The sequence below is a fragment of the Xenopus laevis genome, chromosome 8L (assembly GCF_017654675.1).
Source record: "Xenopus laevis strain J_2021 chromosome 8L, Xenopus_laevis_v10.1, whole genome shotgun sequence".
In the NCBI taxonomy this organism is placed as follows: domain Eukaryota; kingdom Metazoa; phylum Chordata; class Amphibia; order Anura; family Pipidae; genus Xenopus; species Xenopus laevis.
This window is the reverse complement of record NC_054385.1, coordinates 10,690,968-10,703,698: the sequence shown is the minus strand read 5'-3', so window position 1 is coordinate 10,703,698 and position 12,731 is coordinate 10,690,968. Positions and strand designations below refer to the sequence as shown.

Here is a 12,731-nt window from a genome sequence, read left to right as displayed (position 1 = left end):
ATAAACCCAATAATCTGGTTCTGCTTCCAATAAGGATTAACTATTCTTATGCGGGATCAAGTACAAGCTACTGTTTAATTATTACAGAGAAAAAGGAAATCAATTTTAAAAATCTGGAGTGTATGGGATACGGCCTTTCTGTAATTCGGAGCTTTCTGGATAAATGGTTTCCAGATAATGGGTCTTCTACCTGTATAACATTCCACTTATGTCTTATGTTTAAAACAAAAGTGTACTGCTGGGAAATGAATATTTTGAAACTTAGGGAAGTCAGCAGAGTGCACCGTCACAACACGACTACAGAACAGAGTCCGATGGCTGTAACTACAAGCCTTAAAGTCAGGAGGCTCTGTGGCGCAATGGATAGCGCATTGGACTTCTAGATGAGTGAATATATTCAAAGGTTGTGGGTTCGAGTCCCACCAGAGTCGAGTTTTGAAAGCTTAAAAAAAAGAAAGCCCTGTCGCTTCAATAAATTAGAGACAGTTGTATTGTGATGAGTTCAACGGTTTCTGAGTCTGGGTTGTTTCCCTGACCAGTTGTGTGTGTGTCACAGTCATCCCACTTGCACTGGAGAATATGTGTAACAAGACACGCTCCTACCCATTGGAAAGTATTCTGACTTATTTAAAGGGAAAGTTTGCCTCAACAAGGAAATTTTAGATTCCATTCATATGGAAAGCACTGGGGAAATGCCCGCTATGCACTTAAAGTGGTTGTTTTTCTAATAATGAAGTGTAAAGTGGCATTTTTCACCTTCTAAAGCAGCTCTGGGAGGGGGGGTCGCCGACCCTGTCTAAATTGATACATTAAGTTGTTACATTTTTTTATCTTTGTCCCTGCTGAGCAGAATCCCTGAGTTGCATTAAAGGCAGGTAAATTGATACAATAGTTGCTAATACTCCAGAGATGCGGCTGAGAAATGTATCAACTAAATGTTGCACAATTGTAACAGTTCAGAATCTGCACCTGAATTACTGAGCTGCCAGACTCAAACACCAGAGACAAGACCATTCAACTTTAAACTTAGATTTTGGAAAACCAATAAAAACTGGAAGGTAATGGAAGGTAATTATTTCTGGTGAACAATCTAAAACCAATTGAACGGAGAAAAGGCGTTTGGAAGGTGAACAACCCCTTTAAAGGAGAACTCAACACCCCAATTAAGAAAAGCCACTACCTACTAGGGGAGAAATATTTTAGGGACATTTTTAAGGCTATTGAAGTATGCAGGTGGGGGAGGGGGGAAGCAAGGAGGGGAGACTATCTAGCTGAATAGGAAGGGGCTTTTCTTAATTGGGGGGTTGAGTTCTCCTTTAACCTGTTCATGGTAGTTAAAAGTAGAAAATGTTGTGGTAGGGCAGAATTTAAATGGGCTCTGGTTTTATAGTTATAGAAGTAGTCAAGGGGGAGTTAGTTGCCCTTAAAGGGACAGTACACTCCCCTTTTCAACACTGCTTTAACAAATATGGCCTGTGCTGCTGAATAGACCTTTTGTATGTTTTTGTTATGTACATGTTCTTGTACTAAATGGGGCAAAATGTAAGAATGAAAGTAGTCACCAAGAAGCCTCTGTATAATTCAGTTGCTCATTATGTGAGAGCCTAACAGGGTGTAGCAGGTTGTAGACTTTTCTTTCAATTTCAGAGTGTGTTAGCGCAAGAAAATCCAGAAATCATACATATTTATTTGTTAAAAACAACAGGCAAAAAGTATGATCAGCACAAGCCCTATACACTGAATTACTATACTGCAGTTTTGCCTCTGATTGAGTTACTTAGCTTTTTATTCAGCAGCTCGCCAGTTTGCAATTTCAGCAATCTGGTTGCTAGGGTCCTAATTACCCTAGCAACCATACATTGATTTAAGTGACTGGAATATGGACAGGAGAGGCCTGAATAAAAATATGAATTATACAAAGCAGCAATAACAATATTGCTGCAATATAACGCTAATAATTCAGAAACTATAAAGAATAAATAATGAAGACCAAAAGAAAAGTTGCTTAGAATTAGCCATTCTATAACATACTAAAAGTTAATTTAAAGGTGAACCACCCCTTTAAGGGCACCAAAGACTTAGGGCAGATAGAGAGGGGAAAGTAAAAGAGAAGCAGTTGTAGTGGTGACTACTGTACCAAATGTACTGTATGGTCTCACAGTGTGTGTGGCTCATGGTGTGTGGTTGCCTACTGGCTCTGTGGCACAATGGATTGTGCATTGGACTTCTAGTTGATCAAGCTACAGTACAATACATTAAATAAAGAAAGGTGCACAAAAAAATCCCCTTGACCACCCCTGGAAATTTGCAGGAGTAGATCTGCCAGACGGTAGGACCCCCTGAATATACAACGATAGCCAAGATTATTGGGCGGGATGAGGTTTGGTGCCTAGAGCAGCACTTGATATAAATACAACCCCCTGTTGCTTAGGGTTAGTTGTCTGGTTCTGTAGTACAGTGGAGAGTGTGTTGGCTTTCTATTTGACCAGGCGAAACTATTCAAAGGTTGTGGGTTTGAGTCTCACCAGAGTCACCTGTTAGATGCCATTTGCAGAGAAAATCCAACTTCTCAATCAGTGGTCCCTATGTGAGCCCCATTCCTGAGCCATTGGACAGGAGTGCACCATAGACAGATTGGCAAAACTAAAAGGCAACCCAACCAATTCCCCCCCCACCTAATGACAATCTTCATTCTCAGTATATGTTTCCCAAATCTAACTATTCTAAAATCTATCTTTATCTAGCTGTAGTGTTATATGTTGCCTTTTTATTTGTAGTCTGTATTTAGTTAGACAATAACTATACTGAATTGTTGGTATTAGGGATGCACCGAATCCAGTGTTTTTCAGCAGGATTTGGCCGAATCCTTCTGCTTGGCGAACTGAATCCGAATTTGCATATGCAAATGAAAATTAGGGGTGGGAGGGAAATCGCATTACTTTTTGTCACAAAACAAAAATGTTTTCCCCTTCCCTCCCCTAATTTGCATATGCACATTTGGATTTGGTTCAGTATTCAAATCTTTTGCAAATGATTCGGGGGTTCGGCCAAATCCAAAATAGTGGATTTGGTGCATCCCTAGTTGCTATAACATTTAATCATACTATACCACCCCAGGATCTAATCTGTAGTGCTTTGGACTCCAATATGCAAGCTTTTGCAGGTGCGGACTTGAATCCTGCTAGATTCACCACTCGATCTCTACCTAGTCATACCGCCATAGTTTAATATCAGGCTCAGTGGTTGTTGGGTTATACGTCAAAATATATAGAGCAAGTTATACAAAGGCAATAGGCTGGAACCCCACCAGTATAACTGTAACATCACATTCACTCCTTTCATTTCCACAATAATGTTTCCATAATCCCAAAGTGATATTGTGTTATTCCAATTCTCACCACTGGTTCTGTGTCTAGTAACAGCACTTATCAAGCCTTAACATAGGAGGTGCTGTTGAAATTAGGATTGTGCGCTAATGAGAACTCTCTATGCCTTGTCCAAACTGGGTGAGATGATCCATGAAACGAGTGCCATCCCACCGGCGATTTGGATTCTAGCCGGCGGGAAGGGAGTTCGGAGATTAGTTGCCCGAACAAGAGTCGATTTCTCCACGATTCTTCTCGTGTGTCTCTGCCCTAACCTCCCATAAATTTTTAAAACAAAAGTTTACTTTACTGGGAAATGAATATCCTTAAACACAAAGTCAGCAGAGTGCACTGTCACAACACGACTGCAGAACAGAGTCTGATGGCTGTAAATATAGGGGAAATAGTCAGGAGGCTCTGTGGCGCAATGGATAGCGCATTGGACTTCTAGATGAGTGAAGGTATTCAAAGGTTGTGGGTTCGAGTCCCACCAGAGTCGAGTTTTGAAAGCTAAAAAAAGAAAGCCCTGTCGCTTCAGTAAATTAGAGAGAGTTGTATTGTGATGAGTTCAACAGTTGCTGAGTTTGGGTCGTTTCCCTAACCAGTTGTGTGTGTGTCACAATCATCCCACTTGCACTGGAGAATATGTGTAACAAGAGAAGCTCCTACCCATTGGAAAGTATTCTGACTTATTTAAAGGGAAAGTTTGCCTCAACAAGGAACTTTTATAATCTGGAACAAAGAAGTATCTAAGCAGTTCTGTATGTGCCATGATTTTGTCTCCAGCATAGAATTCAAAGATATAGATTTCTAATGATAACAGTATTCAGGTCCAGCTTGAGATTCAATATAGTATTTCAAATCCCAAACAGGCTCCCACAGGTCTATGTTATCTTACACCAGCCCCAATGGCATTTAGCAGACGTTACAGATTGCAAGTCTTGGGGTAACACATACAGGGCTGCCGCCAGTAATAACAGGCCCCATATGGCTAAATTAGCAGGTCCCCAATTATTAGGCCACTGTTAACCTGGGTTTCCTGGTGGTGGGCCCTGATAACAAGTAGAATGGGACCCCAATGTAACCCCTGACTCCTGATCCACTTCTGACACTCCCTACAACCGATGCCAAAACCCTGTTCATTCCCCACAAGCCCCACCCCCGCCCCACACTCCATGAACCAAGATTTTCCCATTCTGTGAATATGCAGCTTACAGTCCCGGGGATACACTTGCCACTGCTGGGTTCAGAGAAAACAATAGGAGGCCCCAAACTGAGACAAAAATATTGATGTATTTAAACCTTCAGCTCTTGTTGAACTGCAACTCACCAAAGCCCTGATTTGCCACAGCTATTTGGCTTTCCAGACGTACATTGCAGAGATGCTGCTGAGAAATGGATCAACTAAATGTTGCAAAATTGTAATAGTTTAGAGTCTGTTCCTGAATTACTGAGCTGCCAGACTGAAAGACCAGAGACAAGAACATTCAACTTTAATCTTAGATTTTGGAAAACCGATATAAAATGGAAAGTAATTGAAAAAAGTCTTTATTTATGGTGAACAAGCTGAAACCAATTGAACTGAAAAAAAGCATTTGGAAGGTGAACAACCCCTTTAAAGGAGAACTCAACCCCCCCAATTAAGAAAAGCCCCTACCTAAGCAAGGCGCCTGCAGGCTGCCAGAATAGCGGGCCTCGGTGCAAGCTGAGAGGGCTCCCAGGCTAATTTGGATGCTGATTTCAGCCTGACAGAGTCGCATTGGCCCGCTGTCACTGGAGATCACTCTGCAACAGGAGGGATGGCTGCCAGAAGTCGCCACTCATTGCTTAGTGTTCTGCCGGGGCTGGTTCTGGACATTCTACTCGCCTCCAGGTTTATCCTGCCCAGTGCGGCCAAGCTGCAGAGAGGCAACCGGAGCAGAGCGGGCGCGCGGGGGGTGTCAGGTGGGCAGGCTGTGAGCTGCGGGTGACAAGCTGCATTAAGGAGTGATTACAACAGGGTAATAGGTTGGCAGCAGCAGCTTCACAACGACACGTTGTTTGATAGCACACATCACTGACACATTCCTGCCGCTGCCAAAGTCACATCGCCTCCGGTTTTGGCAGAAGGCGGGTTAGGGGGAAGATGTGGAGAGCAGATCTACAGAGTAAGTCGCCCTATCGCCGTTTTTCAGTAGACAGGACAAATTAATAAAGCTTATTCAGGGTAGTTCTATTATTAGTGTGGGTAGAACTGATTTTTTAATAAAATTTTTTTAGTGTTACTGGTCCTATAACCAAAAGTAGAAAATTGTTCCTGCTGAATTGTGCTTAGTACAGGGGAATACCTATGTTGCCATAGTTATATGGCATCTCTCTCTGTACTGGCTATGAGCAAACTCAGGGGGCTGTTCCTGATGAATTGTGCTTAGTACATGGAAATACCTATGCTGCCATAGTTTTATGGCATCTCTCTGTACAGGCTATGAGCAAACTCAGGGGACTGTTCCTGCTGAATTGTGCTTAGTACAGGGGAATGCCTATGCTGCCATAGTTATATGGGATTCTCTGTACAGACTATGAGTACAGGCTGTTCCTGCTGCATTGTGCTTTATACAAATAGTGTAGACTATGTGAAAAAAAGGAGATGTCCATGATATCAGGGATGTAATACTAGGTGTAGTAAACTGAGCAGCTGCTGAAGGGGAGGGGGAAAACATAGCAGTGCCGTTCAGGTCTTGAGAAATACAGAATATTAATATTAGCTAATCATGACTCGTATGATATCAGGCTATTTTGCTGTAGGCAAGTCCCAAATATTGCAAGTTGAGCTGGTAAAACATAAAGCAAGATGAGAAGGCAGAATACATCTCCCTCTTACTATTTCCATTAGACAAACTGACACTGAATAGTGAATGTGAAAATCATATTTTATTAAATACGAGTGCAACTGGAGTTCTGCTGAAGTTAATTTCAGTCCATTTAGCAGAACATAATAACTAACATTTTCTGTGCAACAAGCAAGTCCCGAGAGTTCCAGTCTGGAGCTGCACAGACACATCTCTCTGTAGTCACACGGGCCTCTGGCGCAGCTCCTTCACTAAACTGATTTAGGAGATTGTCACCTCAACAGCATCAGGCACAGGAACAGAATAATGTCACCGGTCAGTCCTCTAAATTCATCCCAAACTCAGCATACAGCTCCTTGGTGGTGACTCCCCTCAACACAGCTGCAAATACACACACATAACAAACATGTTATCCAAGAATGTGATAATGTGAAACTTAAGTTTCCCTTTAAAGAGACACTGAAGTTTCTGCCTACTAGTTACCTGCACCTTCTGGGTGGTGGGTCCTGCCGACAAAAAAAATAGGCCCCCATTGAAAATGAAAAGCCTCATGAATGCAAAACCAACCCCCGATCCACCCCAGCCATTCCACAATTATTCTAAAATGATTATTTATCCCTAAGTAATTCAATGGCAATGGAACATTGAGTCTTACCAAGTCTGCCCAAGAGCATCTGCCCGGCATCTTTTAACTCATTATATTCATGAAGAAGGGTGATGTGCTCCTCGAGTTCTGCAACACTGACCCCTCTGAGGAACAAGCAAACTATTGTCAGCGGAGAATGGAAATCCAGTGCCATCAAGGAATGTGAGTGATTGTGACTTACTCTGACTCCAGCTGTGAAATCTCCTGATCTAGAGCAGCCACCTTTCCCTTGAGCTCCGACACCTCCTTCTGCAGAGAAAACTCTGAGCCTCTGCTCGACTGGCTGGAACAAGGAGACTGAACCTGACAACAGATAAGAGCCACATGTGAATAAAGCATTCAGACAATATTGCATGCCTATGACTACATGTGATACACACGAAACACGGCTACATGTGAAATAATGCTTCACTGAATTTTACCTGCACCCAGAAGGTCTGTGAATTGCTTGTCCACAGTTTGTTATTTTGATGATTGTAGTATCTTACATTAAATACATATGGTGGATGAATAAGGGCACAGGCTACTGGTGGATGAATAAGGGCACAGGCTACTGGTGGATGAATAAGGGCACAGGCTACTGGTGGATGAATAAGGGCACAGGCTACAGGTGGATGAATAAGGGCACAGGCTACAGGTGGATGAATAAGGGCACAGGCTACAGGTGGATGAATAAGGGCATAGGATACAGGTGGATGAATAAGGGCACAGGCTACAGGTGGATGAATAAGGGCACAGGCTACAGGTGGATGAATAAGGGCACAGGCTACTGGTGGATGAATAAGGGCACAGGCTACAGGTGGATGAATAAGGGCACAGGCTACAGGTGGATGAATAAGGGCATAGGATACAACTGGATGAATAAGGCAGGGCCAGAACTAGGGGTAGGCAGGGTGAGCAGGTGCCTAGGACACATCTGGAGGGGGTGCAATTTGGGTGCAGAAAATGACAGTTCCTACAACTGTGCCCTCTCTGCGTGGAGCACTTGGCAGAGGGGTTCTGCAGCTGCAGCAAACATGGGCAATAGGAATGGGACTAGTGGCTGGTTGTGGGGGAATTGGGGGTCTGCTGGCTGGTTGCGGGGGGAAGGGAGATCGGATGAGGTGATTGGTTGTGGTAAAAAGGGGAATCAGGTCTGGCAGTTGTTTGCATGGGAAAGGGGGATTGTGTCTGGCGGCTGGTTGGGGGGAAATTGAGATTGGGCCTGGCAGTGGGTGTTGTCTAACATGCAGTTGGGGGAGGGGGTTGGCAGGGACAGGGCTGGCCTTTGGCTCTAGAATCTGTTGGCCCGGCCATATATAGTGTATAGTGTACAACTGGAAGAAGGATATAGATTATAGGTGATTTAATAAGGGCACAAGTCAACAGCTTGCCAATACCTACACTATATGAGGGATGAGAACTGGCTCGATACCTGTTGGGAGTTGAAGTCAGAAAAAAACCCATCATCCTCACCCAGTGCTGGGAGCTGTAGTACAAAAGAATGTGCAGAGACAGGAATGAATTGGGTTTGTGCTGGATATGGAACTTACCGGAGATTTAAATCCAGAGTTGCAGTTCCTTCTCATGCCCAGCGGCGTTCTAGAATAGAAAGAAAGAAGCGTCACATGCTGATTGTACTTTCATATGACCCTGACATCTTCTCCACTGTTTGGAGTTACAGACTCAGAGACGCCACAGGAATATACTGAGAGTTATAGTGCAACAACACATCTCCATCAACAGAGAGCTGCAGTTCAGTCTCCAGCAACAGAGAGCTGCAGTTCAGTCTCCAGCAACAGAGAGCTGCAGTTCAGTCTCCAGCAACAGAGAGCTGCAGTTCAGTCTCCAGCAACAGAGAGCTGCAGTTCAGTCTCCAGCAACAGAGAGCTGCAGTTCAGTCTCCAGCAACAGAGAGCTGCAGTTCAGTCTCCAGCAACAGAGAGCTGCAGTTCAGTCTCCAGCAACAGAGAGCTGCAGTTCAGTCTCCAGCAACAGAGAGCTGCAGTTCAGTCTCCAGCAACAGAGAGCTGCAGTTCAGTCTCCAGCAACAGAGAGCTGCAGTTCAGTCTCCAGCAACAGAGAGCTGCAGTTCAGTCTCCAGCAACAGAGAGCTGCAGTTCAGTCTCCAGCAACAGAGAGCTGCAGTTCAGTCTCCAGCAACAGAGAGCTGCGGTTCAGTCTCCAGCAACAGAGAGCTGCGGTTCAGTCTCCAGAACAGAGAGCTGCGGTTCAGTCTCCAGCAACAGAGAGCTGCGGTTCAGTCTCCAGCAACAGAGAGCTGCGGTTCAGTCTCCAGCAACAGAGAGCTGCGGTTCAGTCTCCAGCAACAGAGAGCTGCGGTTCAGTCTCCAGCAACAGAGAGCTGCGGTTCAGTCTCCAGCAACAGAGAGCTGCAGTTCAGTCTCCAGCAACAGAGAGCTGCGGTTCAGTCTCCAGCAACAGAGAGCTGCAGTACAGTCTCCATCAACAGAGAGCTGCGGTTCAGTCTCCATCAACAGAGAGCTGCAGTACAGTCTCCATCAACAGAGAGCTGCAGTTCAGTCTCCAGCAACAGAGAGCTGCGGTTCAGTCTCCAGCAACAGAGAGCTGCGGTTCAGTCTCCAGCAACAGAGAGCTGCGGTACAGTCTCCATCAACAGAGAGCTGCAGTTCAGTCTCCAGCAACAGAGAGCTGCGGTACAGTCTCCATCAACAGAGAGCTGTGGTTCAGTCTCCATCAACAGAGAGCTGCAGTTCAGCAACAGAGAGCTGCAGTTCAGCAACAACATGACAATGTTAATGCTGCTGGGAAGACAAGAGGGATGCTGCACACTGCAATAGTGTTGGACAGAGCAGCTTTACTGGCAATATGTGAGATAAGAACAAACATGGCCACTCTCCCTGCTGCTGCTGCTGCTGCTGGGAAGCAATGTCTCACCTACGTAGGCTGCTCCTGGGCCGGGGAGTGATGAAGGGGGAAATATGTCTGTCTGCACCCGGCTCCTCCCTCAGGGTCCCTCCTGCACCCGGTGATTGTTCTCCACTGTTTCCATTCGCTTCTGACATCTTCTTAGTTACACTGACAGACACTTCAAAGCATCTGTGGGAGTCAGAAGGCACTGGTCAGCTGACGGGTCACATGACATAGTTCCAGCAATGGACTGTCAGTATGTACTGCCCTAGAGGGGCGGGGTAATGATTGTTGTATTAGCTCTCATCCAATAGCTGCGAATCACCGCCCCTTCTCTGGGACCTCCCACATAACATTGTCTGTACAAGGAAACAGAGGGAACTTTTTTTCCCACCTACATGAGGAGCCCCTGTGTCTATGGCACCTGATACACAAGGAGAGACATGAACTTCCCCAGCTCCTGCCTCATTCTCCTCTACTATGTGTATAGTGTGTGTGTGAGTGTATAGTGTGTGAGTGTATAGTGTGTGAGTGTATAGTGTGACCATATTGTGTGAGTTTATAGTGTGTGAGTGTATAGTGTGTGAGTGTATAGTGTGTGAGTGTATAGTGTGTGAGTGTATAGTGTGTGAGTGTATAGTGTGTGAGTGTACAGTGTGTGAGTGTACAGTGTGTGAGTGTACAGTGTGTGAGTGTATAGTGTGTGAGTGTATAGTGTGTGAGTGTATAGTGTGTGTGTGTATAGTGTGTGAGTGTATAGTGTGTGAGTGTATAGTGTGTGAGTGTATAGTGTGACCATATTGTGTGAGTTTATAGTGTGTGAGTGTATAGTGTGTGAGTGTATAGTGTGTGAGTGTATAGTGAGAGTGTATAGTGTGTGTGTGTATAGTGTGAGTGTATAGTGCGAGTGTATAGTGCGAGTGTATAGTGTGTGTGTATAGTGTGTGTGTGTATAGTGTGTGTGTGTATAGTGTGTGAGTGTATAGTGTGTGAGTGTATAGTGGTGTGTGTATAGTGTGAGCATATTGTGTGAGTGTGTGTTTTGTGCCACTGTAGCTGCTCCAGTCAGGGCTCAGGGAAGTCCGTACGTGCCAATATGGGAAAGAACTGTATATACACGTGAGAGCCTATAGAATTCTATGTTACAGCCCATTATGTATTTTGTGTATCTGCTCCCAGACAAGAGAGTGGAGCCTGGGTCGGCTGATTCTCGGCCTGTGTATAATCCTCAGCCCCGTGTGGCACTTGTGTAAGAACAACACTTGCCCCCCTATAGAATTTCCCCTCAAACAGGGCTGAGAGCAAGTGCCCCAATATCAGTGTTTAATAAATCAGCAAGTGCTGGGTCTGTGTCTCCTGATAACATTGAGCTTCTCTGCCAGGCACCAGCCCCCCATACTTTTTACTTTAACCCTGCTCACATGAGGCTGTGTATGAGACACATTATTGCTATATATATATACTTATTACTCATCTTTATGTTCAGATCCTCTCCTTTCCATATTCCTGACCCGTATTCAAATCAATCCATGGTTGCTAGGGTAATTTGGATCCTAGCAACCAGATTGCTGAAATAGCTGATAGTCTGGAGAGCTGCTATCTGAGTATGTTGTTAATATTAAGCTCAGCATATTTATTCAAGTCTGCACCCACATTAACCCATGGACTTGCAAATGGGAGAGGAGACACCCCTGCCTTGTGCCTCAGTTGATTGAGAAGGAGGGAGACAGCTTAGAATTTGGCTACTGGGAGGGTGTAATATGCCTTGAGCAAGTAATAAAGGTGGGAGGGATACCCATCTGATCTATGGTAGTCTATAAGTTCACCTACTCTACTGACTGGAAGGCTTTATCATTGTTGAGTGAAACCACAATTCTGCTCTCTAGATTATCATACATGATGGATGTATTAGTGAAAAGTCTTCTAATGTTAAGTGTCTGTTGATGTTCCGGACATAAAGCCCTTGTGATTGGGTGACATTATATTCTGCCAACCACCATAATGTTTGTGTCAATGTTAATGAGTGAGATTGGCGCATATGAGGAGCACTCTTTACCTAAGAACTATTAGGGGCCTATTTATCATGCTGTGTAAAAACCTCACCGGTGATGTTGCCCACTGGAGATGCTTGCTCTGCCATTGTGGGAAGTATTCCTTAAATATGAATGTATTTCACGTTCCATGCTTCTTAGTTGCTCTCAAGTGCATGTAATTTTACTCTACCACTGTTTTTGCCTGCAAGCAGTATACACAGGGCCACTATTGAGGGGCACAGTCGTCCCGGGACCAGTGGATTTCAACTTACAAGGTGGACCTGGTGAAGAGGAATCTGGTGCTGTCACTGCCGCCCCCGGAGAAGAACAAAGAAGTCACCGGAGGGGGATGCAGAAGACCAACCACCAAACTTTAGAAGTAAGTTCACTGAACACCAATGTTTCTTTTTCCCCCTGGCCACCAATCAGTAGGAGTCATGTTCATTAATGATCTTTATTGAGGTAGGGGCCCTGGCCACCAATGTCTTCAACTTTTAGTAGAGGGCCTGACCATCAATGATCTTTATTTAGGTAGGGACTGTTAATTGCCTATGACAAAGCTGTAACTACAATGGTGCATTATAAGTGCATAAGTATAGAGACAGGTGCCTGTTTTATATTCAGGAATGTGTATATTACTGTGAATTTTAGTGTCTGTCAAAGGTACACACAGCGACAGTGTAGCATCCCTAATGCATTCAACATGGTAGATTACTTGCCCTATAGCATTACATACTATATCTCTCCTAACCCGGGTCCCTGCCATATACTTGTCTGCCATCGCCCACGTCATGGAGCCCCTCTGTTCAAACCTACAAATACTGCCAACCTTTCCAACCTTATTCAAATTCCCACTCTCCCATCTGCTCATCTCCCCTTGTCCTGTGCACTTCTTAATACCCGCTCTGTTACTAACAAATCCACTTTAATTCATGATGTCTTTTGCTCTAAATCTCTTCAGCTTTTTTCCCTAACTGAATCCTGGCTC

At 44.6% G+C, this 12,731-nt stretch overlaps 1 protein-coding gene, 1 long non-coding RNA gene and 2 other non-coding genes across 5 annotated transcripts in view; 3 read left to right on the top strand and 1 right to left on the bottom strand.

The window, feature by feature from the left end:
- Window positions 1–345: 345 nt before the first annotated feature.
- trnar-ucu lies at window positions 346–431 on the top strand. The gene is given in 2 exon segments: window positions 346–382; window positions 396–431. It is a non-coding gene; the product is annotated as a tRNA-Arg (tRNA).
- Window positions 432–3,778: 3,347 nt separating this feature from the next.
- Window positions 3,779–3,864, top strand: trnar-ucu. The gene is given in 2 exon segments: window positions 3,779–3,815; window positions 3,829–3,864. It is a non-coding gene; the product is annotated as a tRNA-Arg (tRNA).
- Window positions 3,865–6,256: 2,392 nt separating this feature from the next.
- LOC121397101 (DNA repair protein SWI5 homolog) lies at window positions 6,257–9,967 on the bottom strand. The gene is made up of 5 exons (XM_041573243.1): window positions 9,738–9,967; window positions 8,372–8,420; window positions 7,021–7,142; window positions 6,849–6,943; window positions 6,257–6,574 (listed from the first exon to the last, which is right to left on the bottom strand). Exons 1-5 carry the CDS (start codon window positions 9,863–9,865, stop codon window positions 6,510–6,512), a joined length of 459 nt encoding a protein of 152 aa, XP_041429177.1. The 5' UTR covers window positions 9,866–9,967; the 3' UTR covers window positions 6,257–6,509.
- Window positions 9,968–10,660: 693 nt separating this feature from the next.
- LOC121397106 overlaps window positions 10,661–12,731 on the top strand; it is a 39,830-nt gene continuing 37,759 nt past the window's right edge. The window contains exon 1 of one of the 2 annotated variants that reach the window (XR_005963452.1): window positions 10,661–12,122. This is a non-coding gene — a long non-coding RNA (uncharacterized LOC121397106). The remainder of the gene's footprint in view (window positions 12,123–12,731) is intronic. The other variant, XR_005963451.1, reaches the window with a different exon arrangement.